We start from the raw sequence: 16,800 nt of genomic DNA, 5'->3' as shown, positions 1-16,800 counted from the left end.
AGCCACTGGCCTCCACCACAGCCACAGCAACTCGGGATCCCAGTCACGTCCGCCTGCCACCTACACCACAGCTCCCGGCAATGCCAGATCCGTAACCCACTTACCGAGGCCAGGGATCGAACCTGCGTCCTCATGGATATTAGTCAGATTCGTTTCTGCTGAACCATGACTCCTCAGTTGGTTTTATATTTGTACAAATCATTTTAATTTTGATATTTAAAGGCAAATATTGTTTGTTTTTGTTTTTGTTTTTGTTTTTTTTAGAGCCTCGCCTGCGTGCGGCATATGGAGGTTCCCAGGCTAAGGGGTCAAATTGGAGCTGCAGCTGCCAGGCCTACCCCACAGCTCACAGCAACGCCAGATCCCCAACCCACTGAGCAAAGCCAGAGATTGAACCCAAGTCCTCATAGATGCTAGTCAGATTCGTTAACCACTGAGCCACAACAGGAACTCCCCAAAGGTGAATATTGTTTTTCAAGTTTCTAGGCCATACTATACTTAGAGCCAAAAGAATAATTTATGAAATGGCACTTTTATACATTAATCTGAACCAGCACTTGATAACCGTGCTGCGTCTGGGTCCCAGGCCTACTACCGGTGCTACAAACTGAGCAAAGTCACTGCAGATGCGTCATTTGATCTCGTTGGTCCTTAACTACTTGACTGCAAAATAAGGAAATTAGACTATAGAACCAATGAATTTTTTTTCAGTTAAAAAGCAACCCTGTGGTACCCCCATGTCAAAAGTATTTTATAAAGATTGTTACAGAAAGTCTAAGATGGTCTTATGAAGAACAAACAGGCAGTTCCTGCTATGGTGCAGCAGGTTAAAGATCTGGCATTGCCACACCAGCAGTATAGGTTGCAGCTATGGCTTTGATTCCATCCCTGGTCCGGGAATGTCTCTATGCAGTGGGTGTGGCTGGAAAAGAAAAAAAAAAGAATGACCAAAACAAAAATGAAAACCAAACCCTAACGCTAAAGAAAAAAGGAAAAATACCGTGTCCTCTTATAAAAGTTAGGGGGAAAAGTCCAGAAGAAAATTCAAGGGCAGCATCACCACGGAGCAGGAGGACACCTGCCTGCAGGTGCTCCAGAACCACAGACATGGTGTGAATTCTTCATAAGCCACCTGGACTTATGTGACTTTGGACAAAGCATGTTAACCTTTCTAAGCCTCAGGTCCGCATCTGTAAAAGGAGGATGTGCCCTGTTCGTGTGGCTCTGAGGAGCCAAAGGCATATGGCAGGTCTTCTTCCATGGGTGTCAATAGAGACCCCGAGTGTCAGGTGTGAGTGGGAACAGAGCGGATGTTGAGTGAAATGACAGGACGGCTTGAGGGGTCTGCCTGCCTCTGATAGCACAGTTAGCTGTCAGGGGGAGCCTCTGGTTCCTGAGGGGACCTCTTGGGGAGAATAAGCTATGGGGCTTAGAGGCGGCTGTCACCCTGGGCCTCTCCCGAAACCCTGGGAACTGAGAAAGGTGACAGGTTTCCCCCAGGACGTGGAGGAGGGACACCCGGTCTCCGCGGAGAGATCTGGACGGGCAGAAGTGAGTGCCACTCATCAGGCACGCTCTCTTCTCCTTCAAGGAAGAGTGGACACCTTCCACCTGCTCCTTCTCTCGCTGTAAACTTAGGATTCGAATTTGGACGCTGGATTCCACCGTCGAAGATCTCTTCATATGAAAACGGAACAAAGGCTTCTTATTCTCGTCCCATCTTGCTGCTCATACCAGTTTCGTGTCTGCAAATGCCTTCTCTGCTGCCCCGCCTCTTCTCCTACTATTTATAGCAGTGTCTCAAACATGGCCTTCCCATTGCTCTACTCAAAACAAATGGTAAAATCATCGTGACCGCAATTAATCCAATAAGAAGAGAGAAACAAGCAAAACAGAAGCATCTGCATGTCCTCCCGTCCGGCAGCCACAGGACATTAGCTATACCACAACGTCATGGGGGGTATTTTTATTCTCCCTATATCAGTCCTTTCGGCCACATTTTAAAAAGTTTTTATTTAAGCCATAGCTGTGACATCTCACAAATTTGGACTTCCCGCTGTGGCTCAGTGGGTTAAGAACCCAGCATTGTGTCTGTGAGGATGCAGGTTCAATCTCTGGCCTCGCTCAGTGGGTTAAGGGTCTAGCAGTGCCGAAAGCTGCAGCATAGGTCGTGGATGTGGCTCAGATCCAGTGCTACTGTGGCCTCGGCCTAGGCAGGCAGCGGCAGCTCCGATTCAACCCCAAGTCGCAGGTGCAGCCATAAAAAGGAAAAAACTCACAAAATCAAATATTCTGTCTGCCAGCAATCCACAACCCGCATTAGAAAACTAGTGTTAGGAGTTCCCGTCATGGTGCAGTGGTTAATGAATCCGACTAGGAACCATGAGGTTGTGGGTTCGATCCCTGGCCTCGCTCAGTGGGTTAAGGATCTGGCGTTGCTGTGAGCTGTGGTGTAGGTCGAAGACACGGCTTGGATCCCTCGTTGCTGTGGCTGTGGTGTAGGCCGGCGGCTACAGCCCCGATTCGACCCCTAGCCTGGGAACCTCCATATGCTGTGGGATCGGCCCTAGGAAAGACAAAAACAAAAACAAAAAACAAAAAACAAAAAACCTCGTGTTAATCTGTAGGTACAAACTGCACCAAAATTGACCTGGATGACTGTCGTCTAACACATTTTGTCGTTGTATTTAAAGGAAAAGAGAGCTTGAACTCATTGCATTTTACAGCCAGGAAATGGTCTAATTACTTACTTTTATGAATATATCCTACTTTTTTATTTTAGAAAGAAATTACTTATTGGCCCAGCCAGAACCAGAAACTACTCTTTGACTCCAATATAGGCTGGGAAAGGAAACATCTATAATTTGCAAAATATGAACAAAACTTAATTCCAAAAGGAAAGTAATCTCCAAGCAAAAGCCTTTAACCCACAAAATCAGCTACGCAACTCAATCCCCTTGGTGCGACTTTGCTAACGTGGAACTCCTCTCTCCAGACCATCTTCCATGCACAGAGAGACTCTGGAAACCATTCATAGCCTACAGTGTTACAGCATCTGCTTGTGCCTGCGGTACCGTAAAGAACGCCTATGAATACGGATGTTATTTTACCAAAAATGGGATTGCGAAGAATGCATTATTAGAGTTGGTCTGTGAATTGTCCCCTGTCTGCAATCAGATAAGTGCAGAAATTGAGAGCAAGCCTCTGGAAACTTGTATACCGATCTAGCATCACCTGACATCCTGTTGTGTGGTTGGTGGACAGGTCTCTTTGAATAGGATGGAGACCGGTTCTGAAGTTGTTAAATCACCTCGGGGCTGGGGTTGTATGTGTTGTGAGCTGCAGACTATTCATGCCCAGTAAGGCCACACAATCATCTGCAATAGGTAAGAAAGAGAAGATAAACCAACATATCTCCTTTACCAGCCATGGGCTGAGTAGCCTTGAGAGCAGAGTTTTTGCAACCTGTGTCTTTTACAGAACATGTCAGCGTCACTCCATTCCAATAACTAGGTCAATAACATAATTTTCAATGAATGTGCTATTCTTCAGTTTTTATGTCTGAGCGATTGAGAAGTGACTCTAGTTTTAATTCCTGCCTGCAATCTCCTCAGGCTCCTTCTCCCATGGGCAGGCTGCATTCCTGGGGTTTGTATACAGTGGCCTTGAGATTCAGAAACAGTGGTTGACTCTTGAAGGCTCTGCCCAGGGGACCACTCCCAGGCTCTTGAGGGCACCTCACTGAAAGACAGCTTCATCCAGAATGAGATCCAGAAGCTTCTGGGCAGTATTTTAACAATTAAAGGCACAGTGGCCTCTTCACTGAGACTTTCACCAATCCCCAGAGTAACAGACGTTCTAAGAGTTTCCAAGACCCACAGGGAGTATGGTGTCACTTTGGCGAGTCCCAGGCTGCACTGACCAATAGAAGGATGACTCTCTGTCCTCTTTCCCTTCACGCTCCTGCCCCTGTGCCTCCACCTGCTACTCCTAATCATTTGTGGCCGGCTTTCCACTCTGTCTCAAAGTTATCCTCAACTCAGTCCTCTGGATAGTTCTCGCCACATGACAGGAGTGGGACAAAGGAACCCATTGACCATTCCTGGCCTAAACCATTTGTGATGAAAAGGTCTCCGAGAGCTGTAACGTGCTTCACCTTGCACTTGGTACAACGGCACAAAACTACAGGCATTGAAAGGAAAGTGGCAAAGGACTTGCTATTGCTTATGTTCAGAGAGTAAATACAAATCCTCGAGTCTCCTAACCTTGAGGAGGTTTCTCAACCTTGTCAATACTGAACCCGGAATACTTTATTTTATTTTATTTTAATTTTTTAGGGCCGCACCTATGGCATAGGGGAGTTTCAAGGCTAGGGGTCCCATCAGAGCACAGCTGCCGACCTACGCTGCAGCCACAGCAACGCCAGATCCTTAATCCACGGAGCGAGGCCAGAGATCAAACCCGCACCCTCATGGATACTCGTCGAGTTCATTACCAATGAGCTACAACGGGAACTCCAACAACAGACAGACTTGGGTTCAAACCATCGTATCCTCCGACCTCTATTTTCTGACTGCGGACTTTTGGCGGGTAGAAACATCTAGGTTATACAGCAGTTCTGATGATTAAACATAATGTTTGTAAATCAATGGTAGGGCCCAGTGCTCGACCACGTAATAATGAAGGTCTCTGTAGTTTTACTATAATCACATGCTCGGGTGAAAAACAGCCGTTCCGTATGCCAAAGAAGGTAAGAATGAGAGCGTTTCAGATATTCTTACCCATTTGTTAACAAAAGAAAATAGGATTTCTAGGGTTTCTTTTTTTTTTTTTTTCCTTTAGACCTGAGCCGAAATTTGGATTCACTTGCTAAATCATCTCTCAGCAGATGGTTTTCGAAAGTTTTGTTTCAAGATTGATAGTGGTATTCCCAAGGAAATTAATCATTTTTTGTGCTTTATAAACAGCACAAATGTCATTAGGACGTATTTTGGTGACTCAATATGCGGTGGAGAAACCCTAATATCTGGCATATTCCTGCCTCAATGTGATACAAAACTACCAAGTATAAAATTTTAGATGAAGAAACCCAAACGGTTACCTTTTCAAAAAGAGTTAAAGTCAGGAGTGTTTTACAAAATCAATTGGTGGTGGGCCAACTGATTCTTCTTCTCTCTCTCTCTCTTTTTTTTGGTCTTTTGTCTTTTTTTTTAGTGCTGCACCCATGGCATATGGAGGTTCCCAGGCTACGGGTCCAATTGGAGCTGTAGTCACCAGCCTACACCACAGCCACAGCAGCATGGGATCCGAGCCGCATCTGTGACCTATACCATCGCTCATGGCAACACTGGATCCTTCATCCACCAAGTGAGGCCAGGGGTGGAACCTGTGTCCTCATGGATACTAGTCGGATTTGCTAACCACTGAGCCATGATGGGAACTCCGGCCAATTGATTCTTATTGTTCCTCTTCAACAAATACTGATTGGTCCCATGTCTGGACCAGTGATGTCTGGCAGAACCTCCTGTGACAGTGGAGATATTCTGTGTCTGCAGAGTCCAATACGGTAGCTGTCAGCCCCACGTGGTTCTTCAGCATTTGAAACACGGCTCTAAGGAACTGAGTCTTTTATTTCACTTCATTTTAATTAATTGAGATTTAAACAGCCACATGTAGGTCATGGTACCTTATTGGACAATGTAGGTGTAGAAGAGATAGCAGTGTTTTAAGATAGATGAATGTGATTTGGTTTTTAATCTCAAAAATCTGCAAAGTACGGGAGAAATAAAATGCAGGCATAATCTCACATGAAAATGCCAATCAAATTTCTATGCAACTTAATAAAGGGTAAAATTTATGTGGAAGAAAATAGCCCCCAAATTGCCAAGATAATTCTCAAGGAGGAATAAGGTAAGAGGCAAGAAGAGGTGAGACTTGTCCTACCAAATACTATGAATTATACAACTATTCATGATTAATAATAAAAAGGGGCCTGAAGATAGACAAATAAAGCAGTAAAACAGAACAAAGAGCCCAGAAATCCATTCATGCAGGATTTTTTCCCCTTTTTTTCTTTTTGGCAAGATGCAAAAAGCAGAAGGTATAAAGAAAATTGATACTTTTTTTTTCTTTTTAGGGCTGCACCTATGGCATATGGAACTTCCCAGGCTAGGGGTCAAATCGGAGCTGCAGCTGCCAGCCTGCCCCACAGCCACAGCGATGCAGGATCAGAGACGCACTTGTGACCTATGCTGCAGTTTTAGGCAACGCTAGATCCTTAACCCACTGAGCAAGGCCAGGATCGAACTCAAGTCCTCATGGATACTAGTTGGAGTCTTAACCCACTGAGCCACAAAAGAAACACCAAAAAAAAAAAAAATTGATGCATTTTACAACATAAGAATTTAAACGTTTTGAAATTCCCCCTGTGGCCCAACAGGACTGCAGCATCCCTGGAGCACTAGGACACAGGTTTGATCCCCTGCCCAGCACAGTGGGTTGAAGGATCCCATGTTGCCACAACTGCAGTGTAGGTCACAGGTGTGCCTCAGATCTGACCCCTGGCCCAGGAACTCCTCAGATTGACAAGTGGCCAAAAAAAAATAAATAAATAAATAAACTTTTTGTAGTCACCAAGACACTAAAATACATTTAAAAGACAAGCTACAGACTGAGGAGATAGGACATCTGACAAAGGAGTGGAATGAATAAATATACAGACAACTTCCTCAAACTTCAGTAGGAAAAGTAACAAAGAGAACACAGGCAGAGGATATGAGAGGGTGACTCGCAGAAGATGAACCCAAATGACGAATAAACATGTGTTTAAACCGACTAAATCAGGGGCTTGTAAACGAGAAGAGAGACCCTGCATGTTGTACCCAGACCTTCTGCTAATGCCTTTGAGTCTAACAAGCCCACGTGCTCAGTGTGGATGCATCATCTCCTATGTTGCTGGTGGGAGGCGAACTGGGGCCACCTCTGAAAGCAACTTGGCCACATCCAGTGAAGCTCAAACTATGTACACTTGACAGTTCCTCCCTGCCTATCTGCAGGCGTTTGCCTTAGATCCACTCTTGCACAAGGAAATGTGCACAACAGGTTCACTGCAGTGTTATTTACAATTGTGAAAAGTTAAAAATGAGCTATTTCTCAAATGAATTGCAGTCTGGCCATTCAATAGAATGATACATGGTAGTTAAAGTAAAGGAACTAGATCCTTATTTATCAAGGCTAATGGATCTCAAAAATATAATGTGGAGTGAAAAAGAGAAGTGGCAGAAAAAAATACAGGATAAATTACCATTTTGTGTACTCTTTTTTTTTTTTTTCTTTTTAGGGCTGAACTTGCAGCATACAGAGGTTCCCAGGTTAGGGGTTCAATCGGAGCTACAGCTGCCAGCCTATACCACAGCTCACAGCAACGCCGTATCCTTAACCCACTGAGCGAGGCCAGGGATGGAACTCAGAACCTCATGGTTACTAGTCGGATTCATTTTCACTGCACCACAACAGGAACTCCCTGTTTTGTGTAAATTTCAAAGTACCCCAAATACTGTACAGCACCCCAAATACTCCCCCACTCTTGGAAAGAAGAGCTTTCCTATGAAACCTTCCCTACACCGAAACGGCAAAAAGTGAAGCAGTCACCTTAGGACATACCTTGCTAATAGATGCAGAAAATAAACTGAGATGAAGCCCAGATGTTCAGCGACAGTTCAAAGCTGTGAGGCTTGAAGCTGACCTTGGCAGGTCACTCTGGCTGCGGGGATGGAGGCGCGCACTGCTTCTGCAACGACTCGCTGCAAAACAAATGCTGAACGTTATTTTTGCTGTTCTTTTCTCTCAAAAATGAAAATTCTCTTCAATGTCCCTCGGTTAGTTCTTTCATAAAAATCAAGTGGTGTAAAGCAACCTTTTGAAGATCAGGGGACACCTGTATAGTGCTTGCGAATAGCACCTAGTATTACAAAAATGAAAAGATGAATAACAAAAAGCTTCATGAAAGCTACACTTGGGCGAGAGAGGTCCTAGGCCTTCCTCAGAGGGGGCTGTGGTCTGGCCTTCCTCTCCCCTAAGGTCCAGGGCTTGTTCCTACCTGAGGCCCATACCTGGACCCTCCCTCCAAGCGCTGGGATCTGAGATCCCAGGATTCCTTGCTCAATGGTCCTGAGCCCTCTTCCCGAGCCTGTGCTTGGCCTTTTCCCCAGGCCCACCTTCTGAGTATCAACTCAGCAAGAAATAAAACCAGTAATAAGAGCTAACGGGTGAAATGGGATGCTATGCTCAGGCACTTCGCTGGCACTTCATATACAGTAATTCATTCAATCCTCACAGCGACTCTAGAGGGTATCAGCCTCAGTTGACAGATGAGAAGACCCGGCTGGGATTAAGGTGCCCAAGGTCACCAGCTGGTGTGAATGGAGGCAGCCTGACGATTTGGGGAGAGGAGCTGGAGAAATTCTCACAAGACGTGTTTGGAGGGGGGCGGCTGGGCCAGGGCGGGATTGGGGGTGAGGCAGTGCGCAGTCTGCTGTGCCGACCAGTCCGCACAGCATAAGGGGCTGCAGCAGAAGGAACTGGTACCCCGACACCGGGAAAGCATCGGAGCGTGGACGTGGACACTGCAGCCCCGGCGTGGAGCAAGAGGCCAGGACGCCAGAACCCACATAGCTCTGCGGATTTTTAGGCGAATAAGGAAGTTAACAGCAATGACTCAAACCAACCTACAAAAGCCTTTTCCTCGAGAGTTCCGGCCATGAGCAGGTGTGAAGGCCCTGGCGAAGGACACCTGTATTGGCCTAAGGTCCCTTCCCACTTTGAACTTCAGGACTCCGAACAAGAGGCTTAACCTCTGTGGGTTGCCCAGCTGCCCTTTTGAAAAAGTTGGACCATCCTGAGAAGCCGCCAATGTCTAATCCCGCGCGGTCCTAGCTCTGCAGTCGGTCAGCTGTTCTGGGAACTGGCGGCCCAGCCCCAGGGGCGCGCCGAGCGGCGGCCTCTGCGTCCAGAGGGGACCAGCGCGGGCGGGGTCTCCCGGGGCACAAGGCCGGGGACCCGGAGCGCGCGCGTCGTCGGTCCCCCAGGCTGCACCCGGGGCCTGAGAGTCCTTGGGTGGCCCTGGAACGTTCTTCCCTGGAGCCCGACCCGGGACCGCCCGTGGAACAGGCTGCTGGCAGGGACCGAATGGAGCTCCGCGCCAGGCCGGAGGCTGTGCGCGTCACTCGCAGTCCCGGGCCGGGTCCCCGGCTCCCCGCCAGGCCGCGCAGCCCGGGCCCGGCCGCGCGCCCACCCCGACCCCACGGCGGCGGCCGGGGGGAGCGCGGCCCCGACCGCGGCGGGAGCCCCCGGACGGGAGGCGGGGACCTCGGGGCAGGAGCGGCGGCGGCGGCTGGCGCGGCGCCCAGGGGCGTGAGGCGGGCGCGCGGGGGAGGCGGCGCGGGGGAGGCGGCGGCGGCCGGCCCGCGGGTCACTCGGAGGCCCGGGCGGCGGGCGGCCGGACGCGCTCGGGCAGTCGGCGGGCAGGCGGGCGGGCGGGCGGCGCGCACCATGCCCTCCTTCGACGAGGCGCTGCAGCGGGCCGGCGAGTTCGGGCGCTTCCAGCGGCGCGTGTTCCTGCTGCTGTGCCTGACGGGCGTCACCTTCGCCTTCCTCTTCGTCGGCGTGGTCTTCCTGGGCAGCCAGCCCGACCACTACTGGTGCCGCGGGCCGAGCGCCACCGCGCTGGCCGAGCGCTGCGGCTGGAGCCCGGAGGAGGAGTGGAACCGCACGGCGCCCGCCCGCCTCGGCCCCGAGCCCCCCGAGCGCCGCGGCGACGGCCGCTGCCAGCGCTACCTCCTGGAGGCGGTCAACGCCAGCGCCGCCGGCCCGGGCGCGCTCAGCTGCGCCGACCCGCTCGCCGCCTTCCCCAACCGCTCGGCGCCGCTCGTGCCGTGCCGGGGCGGCTGGCGCTACGCCCAGGCCCACTCGACCATCATCAGCGAGGTAAGCGCCCGGGGTCCGCGCCCGACGCGCCCGGCCGGCCGGGGAGAGCCAGCCGGGAGGGGCCCGCGCGCGGAGCACCCCCCGCACACGCGGGCAGTCGGTGCGGCCGGCCCGCCGGGAAAGTGCGCGGAGGCCGGGACCTGTCGGTCACCTCTAGGGACCGGCCAGGGTCATCCCGCACTTGAGGGTGCCGCGTCGTCTTTATTTGCCTCTGCTAGCGAGTTAACGGAAAGGTGTGCTGGCTTCAGGTGTGAACGAGAATGATCCTAGAAGCCAAGCTCTAAGATGCTTCGCACACACCTCCTCGGGGATCAAAGCATCCAGGAGGATGTGCAGTATCGCTGAGATTTGCACTGGTTGGAAATGAGGCGGGGTGGAGAGCCGCGGCGTCTGGGGCGAGGACGCTGAGCAGGTCCCGGCCGGCTCGTGGTCTCCAGGGACCAAAGAAGAGGAGAATCCGGCATTTGCAGGCAGCGCCAACTTTCACTGGCCCAATGTCTGAAATGTAAAAGGACAAAGGTCGAGGCTTTTCCGGGAAAATGACTTTGGTAAAACTGCTTTGGGGCAAAGAGCAACATCTGAGAGAAGTCGGGACAGCTGAGGTTTTGAATAAGTTTTATTTGATGTTATTTTTTCTTGCTCATAAATGACAGGAGCACAGCGGAAGAGGCTGCAAGGCGTGCAAGGTAGACACCCCACTTATCGGAGGTGGCTGCTGGGGGCCGGGTGGGGGCAGTCCCCAAGGTTCCTTCAGGGTTCGGCGATCCTTACCTTTGGCGGCAGGACTGTTTTTGCGCTGGGCTAGGGTGGCAGTTTGCATCTTGGTGCGTTCTAAGCATAGGGACTGCCTCTGTTGCACTTGGGTGGCAGGGAGGCACCCTTTACTGAACTCGGCAATATGAGATCAACGTAATTTCTAACAAATGATTGTGCCCAGGCAAATTTGGGAAAGAAAAATGTTTGCCTCTTATTTATTGTCAATCAGTTTTTCAGCACCTACTTGACAAATGGGTGGCCTCTTCTGTCGCTATTAACGGAGTTCTTTGGTCTGGTGACGGCGCCTCTCTGCTGTTGGGATTGTAGATCTTTGAGGTTATGGCTGTTCTGCGATGCCACGTGTGGGTGTGTTAGCACACTGAGTGTGGTTCTGTGCTAAGAGCTGTAGGGATCAATCCTCAAGGCAGCTCAGACAGGCTGTGTGTGTGTACTTGAATTTCTGCATAACTCGAGGGTACTGATCAGGACTCCTTTATAAACTGTGGCGGTCTTTTAAAATTTTTATTTATTTATTTTTGCTTTTTAGGGCTGCACTGGTGGCATACGGAGATTCCCAGGCTGGGGGTCTAATCGGAGCTACAGCTGCCGGCCACAGCAACGCTAGATCTGAGCTGCATCGGCAACCTACACTCCAGCTCACAGCAACACCGGATCCTTAACCCGCTCAGCAAGGCCAGGGATCGAACCCACAACCTCATGGTTCCTAGTCAGATTCGTTTCCAATGTACCGTGACGGGAACTCCAATTTTTTTATCTTTAAAAATGTGTTTACTTTATTTTTTAAAGTTTATTGAAGTATAGTTGATTTACAATGGTGTGATCATTTCTGCTATACAACAAAGTAGTTCAGTCATACATTTACACACATCCATTCATTTTCAGATTCTTTTCCTACATGGATTCTCACAGAATACTGGGTAGAATTCCCTGTGCTATACAGCAGGTCCCTGTTGGCCAATCTTTCCATACACCTCGGTGGGCATATGCCAATCCCAAACTCCCAGTCCCCCCCTCCCACCTGCCCCCTTTAGTAACCATAAGTTTTTCAAAGTCTGCGAGTCTGTTTCTGTTCTGCAAATAAGTTCATTTGTATCTTTTTTTTTAGATTCTACATATAAGCGACATCCTATGGTGTTTGTCTTTCTCTGCCTTACTTCACTCAGTATCATCATCTCTAGATCCATCCCTGTTGTTGCAAATGGCATTCTTTCCTTCTTTTTACGGCTGAGTGATATTCCATTGTACACACGTAACTTGAAGGTCTTGTTGGGGACGGCACTCTTGAAATGGACAGGGTGCAGGCTTGGACAGGAGAGGATGTTGTCACTAGGACTTCCTGGAGGTGTATCTATTAGGTGGCTGCTTCTCTTCCATTCAGCCCGGCTGCTTAGCACTTCCTTTCCAGGCAAACCAGAAGAACGACACTTGGAGAGCAGACACCTACTTTTTGAAAAACGTGTAAACCTCACATGAAGAAGAAAGTGAGTCTCAAAGGCAAAATGCACACACACTGCTCTGGGGTTTCCATGAGCCAACATGGTCCACGGACAGCAGAGGAGGGAGACGTAAAAATCTCCGAGTTAGCGCCCAGACAGATAACTTGGATGCGTCCTGGGGTTCCAGGGTAGTTTCATGCATCCCAGGGTTATTTCAAGGAGGGGCAGTTGGTCTTACGAAAGTCTCAAAGGCACTGCGGAAGGTGGAAGGAGCCCTGGTCCTGGCGCTATCTCCAGCTAGCTGTGTGGCTTGGGCGAATCTCTTAACCTCTCTGGGCTTAGCTTTCTCATCTTTAGTGTTAGGGGCTGGATTAAGCCCTTTACAGTCCTACCAATGCATCGGTGTCATCGCTGAAGGGCGGTTCTCTGGGTCTCAGAATAATGGTCAAAATCTTTAAGGAAAAGTAAAATGGTATTGAGAATGCTCTCTCGAGACCTCTGACAATTTTTGGAAGTATATTGAAGAGATGTTTTGGGAGGGGTCCAATATTATTTGCTTCTTCTGGTTTGTTGTTTTTAATGTTTTCATTCTTTTTTTGGGGGGGGTCTTTTGGTCTTTTTCTAGGGCAACACCCTCGACATATGGAGGTTCCCAGGCTAGGGGTCAAATCAGAGCTGTAGCCACCAGCCTACGCCAGAGCCACAGCAACACAGGATCCGAGCCACATCTGTGACCTACACCGCAGCTCACGGCAATGCTGGATCCTAATCCCACCGAGTGAGCTCAGGGATCGAACCTGCAGCCTCACGGGTACTAGTCGGGGTCCTTAACCATTGAGCCATGATGGGAACTCCCTTTAATGTTTTGCTTCTTAAAAGGAGCCCCTGCATCTGTTCAGGAAGCTCAGCTGTCCAGAACAACTCCTTCCCTCCCTAAGTTCTGCACAGCTAATGTGTTGCTGTCTTTAGTTTTGCCTGTGATCCAGTTGGGTTTTGTTCTCTCATATTTCGTCCGAGTGATGAAAGGCACTGTAGTTCTATCTCTGGCGCACAACGTGGACCCAGTGTGTTTTCACAGACTTGAAATCTAATGTATTAATCATGGAAAGGGGGTGAATTGGGAGAGCTCCGAAGATGGAATGGGAGACCCGATTCCAGAATGATCCCACATGGCATTAGATATCATCCTTGCTGCCTTGCAGGAGCGAGGCCATTGTCCTGGCTTCACAGAAGAGGGACCTGAGGCAGGAGATGCAAAGGAACCTACCAGGGTCCCAGATCTTTTATGCAGCCAAGTCGGGTTCCCATCCCAGGTCTTGGTTGTAAATCGGTCCCGTCTCTTCCAGGCAGCGCTCTAAGCCCTTGGACCATGTCCACGCAATAGGACACCAGATCACTCACACTTTAGAACCTGCAAGAAATCTTGTTGAACTTTCCTGTTTACTTAGTTACTACCCTGGTCCTCTGGCCAGAGTGTCATTTTGTTTCAGTTCGTGCTGTTGGGAACACAGTTGGCTGCAGACTGGGCGGCCCTGCTATCCTACAGCGGGAATGGCTGGCTGTCCTCTTGGTGTGAACATTGCAAACCGGGCGCTTAAACCCCATCCGCTGCCCGCCGCCCCTGCCCTTTTTCACTTTACAAAGTGAAACCGTCCAAGGAGTTAATGCCAAGGGCTGCGTCCCACTTGTTTCTCCTGCTCAGGGCGATAAAAGATTTTTCACCTACGTTTCCCATCTTCAGTGCAGACTTTTCTAAGGTCTGAATCTCCGGGTCCAGCGTGGAGCAGAAGAAAACATGATGGCATGCGGAGAGGCTCCCAGCTCTCATTGCCCCAGAGCGAGCCTTTGAAATTGACATCAGGGCTTTTAAGTGCTTGCTTGTGTGCCATAGACGGGGAGGGGGGAGTCCAAACTCTTGCACTAGCAAGCAGGCTTCAGAGCACCATTAAGCATAGATGGAATTGCCCTTGTTTATCCTTTCTAGATTGCTTTTCTCCCACACAAAAAAGGAGAGTCTCTTTGAAGGAAGCAGCTGCCCCATTGAAGAAAGCAGAGGCTGCTTCATCTCTGGGGCTGCTGCTTGGCTTCCCACATCCATCCCACAGCGTGAAGCCAGCCTCAGACAGAGAGCCGTCCGCCTCCGGTCCTCCCTGACTCTTTGTACACTGTAGAAACACACTGTTGTGAATACTGGAGACAGGGGTTTAGCCAGGTCCAGGTTCGAGTCTGGGCTGAGTCTCTAATTTGCTCTGGGCATTTTAAAAAGATCTTACTTTTTTACCGTTTGGATTTTTTTTTTTTTTTTCTTGGCCATGACCACAGCAAGCAGAAGTTCCTGGGCCAGGCACTGAACCCCAGCCATAGCAGTAACTTGAGCCACAGCAGTGACAAAGCCGAATCTTTAACTGCTAGGCCACCAGGGCACTCCTTGTTTTAACTGTTAATATCATTTGTGTCTTCCGTTTTTTTTTTTTTTTTTTTTGGCTGAATCAGCCTCACCAGGAGAACATGTGTTTTACTCTTTCTTCAAAGGACCACTTATGGCATTGTTCATGTTCTCTTCGTGAGTTTCTCCTCATTATTTGTTCTAGTTTTTTCGATTTCCTTTCGGTATGCTTTTTTCCAGTGTAAGTTACACACTTAGCTCAGTTATTTCCTGCCGCTCTTCGTTTCTAGTGTAAGTGTTTAGAGCTATAGATTTCCTTCTGTGCACTTTCTTGGGACTGCACCCAACAAGTTTGGAAATGCAAGTTTGATTCCATTCTCAGTATTTTTAATTTCCACTGCTATTTCATCTTTGACCCATGATTTATTTTAGATACTTGTTTTAAAATTTTAAATGTTATGCTGTTTCTTTAGCTTTTAACTGTTGACTTCTAACTTAACTTTGGAGTGGTCAGAGAAGGTCTGATCATACCGATTCTTTGAATTTTATTGGAATGTTCTTTCTGGCCATTTAGGAGGTCAGTTTTTATAAACCCTCCCTACATGCTTGAGAAGAATGTACAGACTTTAGCCACTGGGTACAGGGTTTTTAGATGTCCGGTATATGAAACTTGTCAATTGTGCTTTAAAATGTTCTATATTTTAATTAACTTTCTTTCGACTTGATCTGTCAAAATGAAGAGTGTTGAAACATGCTTGTCAGTTTCTCCCTATATTTCCAGCAGACTTTAAAGTTACGCACATGAAGCGATTTTATTGGATGCATTTACATATAAATTTGGAAGTTTTAAAAACCCACTTAGTGAATTGAACCTCTTATGATAGTGTAGGATCACTGCCTAAAATCCATGTGTATGTTGTCTTGAGGTCTATTTTGTACAATATTAATACAGCTACTCCAACTTCCTTTTAGGTAGTACTTGCCTGATGTATCTTGTGTTATTCTTTAATTTCCTTTTTTTTTTTTCGTCTTTTTTAGGGCCGCACCCATGGCATATGGAGGTTCCCAGGCTAGGGGTTGAATCAGAGCTAGAGCTGCCAGCCTACACCACAGCCATAGCAACTTGGGATTCGAGCCGCTTCTGCAGCCTACACCACAGCTCACAGCAACGTCGAATCCTTAACCCACTGGGTTAAGGAGGCCAGGGATCGAGTCCACGTCCTCGTGAATGCCAGTCAGATTCATTTCCACTGAGCCACGACGGGAACTCCTGTTACCCTCTAATTTCAAATGTCCTTGTTCTAATAGTTTAGATGTGTCTCTTATAAAATGCACATAACTTGATTTTGCTTTTAATAGTGTGCTTAGTCTAGTCACTGTTTTTTGTGGTCATTGGTCTACTTGGGCTTGTTGTACTGTATTTTTTTCTTTGTGTTGTTCTTTCTATGCTCCCCCCCTTTTTCCTTCCTTTAAAAATGATTTCTAAAAATTTGTTTTTCTTATTCTCTTCCTTCCTTTGTTTGGAATTTAGATTCTTTATTTCAATTCTTTTAGTGGTTCCCCTTGAAATTTTACTGTGCTTACCAGAGCCTAAATTAATTAATCATTTATTTATTTTTTGCTTTTTTTTTTAGGGCCGCACCTGTAGCATATGGAGGTTCCCAGGCTAGGGGTCTAATTGGAGTTGCAGCCGCCAGCCTACGCCAGAGCCACAGCAACGCGGGATCTAGCCAAGTCTGCAACCTACACCACAGCTCTTGGCAATGCCAGATCCTTAACCCACTGAGTGAGGCTAGGAATCGAACCCACCTCTTCATGGATACTAGCGGATTGGTTTCTGCTGCGCCACAATGGAAACTCCTAACAGTTATTTTTAATGGCGAGAAAGCATTAGAAATGAGTGCTGGTGCATGCCTCGTCGCCCCACTAGGTGCCTGCTGCGTGGTATAGGCAGCTGGTGGCCAAGCAGATCCATGCAGTGATATGCGTCTGAATCCAGAACCAAGAGGAATGAGACTATGAAAGAGCATTTCCTGCTTCTTTCTGGCAGCTGATATGTTGAATTATCAGCGACAGTTCAGTTGAAATTTATTTAGCATTTATTGGAGGCTAGGCACCCGGGGAGGCTGGGAATGCAGGGGAAGGTATTTCTCCCAGGGCTCAAGGCCTGGCAGAGAGACTTGCCGAGGCGGTTTTGTGATGCGTGGTGACAGATGT

General features: G+C 48.5%; 1 protein-coding gene and 1 long non-coding RNA gene across 4 annotated transcripts in view; one reads left to right on the top strand and one right to left on the bottom strand.

Moving 5' to 3' along the window:
- Positions 385–9,302, bottom strand: LOC106508794. Of its 2 annotated transcripts, none has more exons than XR_002342299.1 (3): positions 8,727–9,302; positions 7,663–7,802; positions 385–922 (listed from the first exon to the last, which is right to left on the bottom strand). It is a non-coding gene; the product is annotated as an uncharacterized LOC106508794 (long non-coding RNA). The 2 variants fall into 2 exon arrangements; XR_001305844.2 differs by lacking the exon at positions 385–922 and adding an exon at positions 929–1,823.
- SLC22A3 (solute carrier family 22 member 3) overlaps positions 9,472–16,800 on the top strand; it is a 101,910-nt gene continuing 94,581 nt past the window's right edge. Inside the window, exon 1 of one of the 2 annotated variants that reach the window (XM_003121106.4) lies at positions 9,472–9,984. In XM_003121106.4, the coding sequence (XP_003121154.1) occupies positions 9,550–9,984 (435 nt within the window). In that variant the 5' untranslated portion in view covers positions 9,472–9,549. The remainder of the gene's footprint in view (positions 9,985–16,800) is intronic. The other variant, XM_021086250.1, reaches the window with a different exon arrangement.

The sequence above is a fragment of the Sus scrofa genome, chromosome 1 (genome assembly GCF_000003025.6).
Source record: "Sus scrofa isolate TJ Tabasco breed Duroc chromosome 1, Sscrofa11.1, whole genome shotgun sequence".
NCBI classification, from domain to species: Eukaryota; Metazoa; Chordata; class Mammalia; order Artiodactyla; family Suidae; genus Sus; species Sus scrofa.
This window is presented reverse-complemented; position numbering and strand designations above follow the sequence as displayed.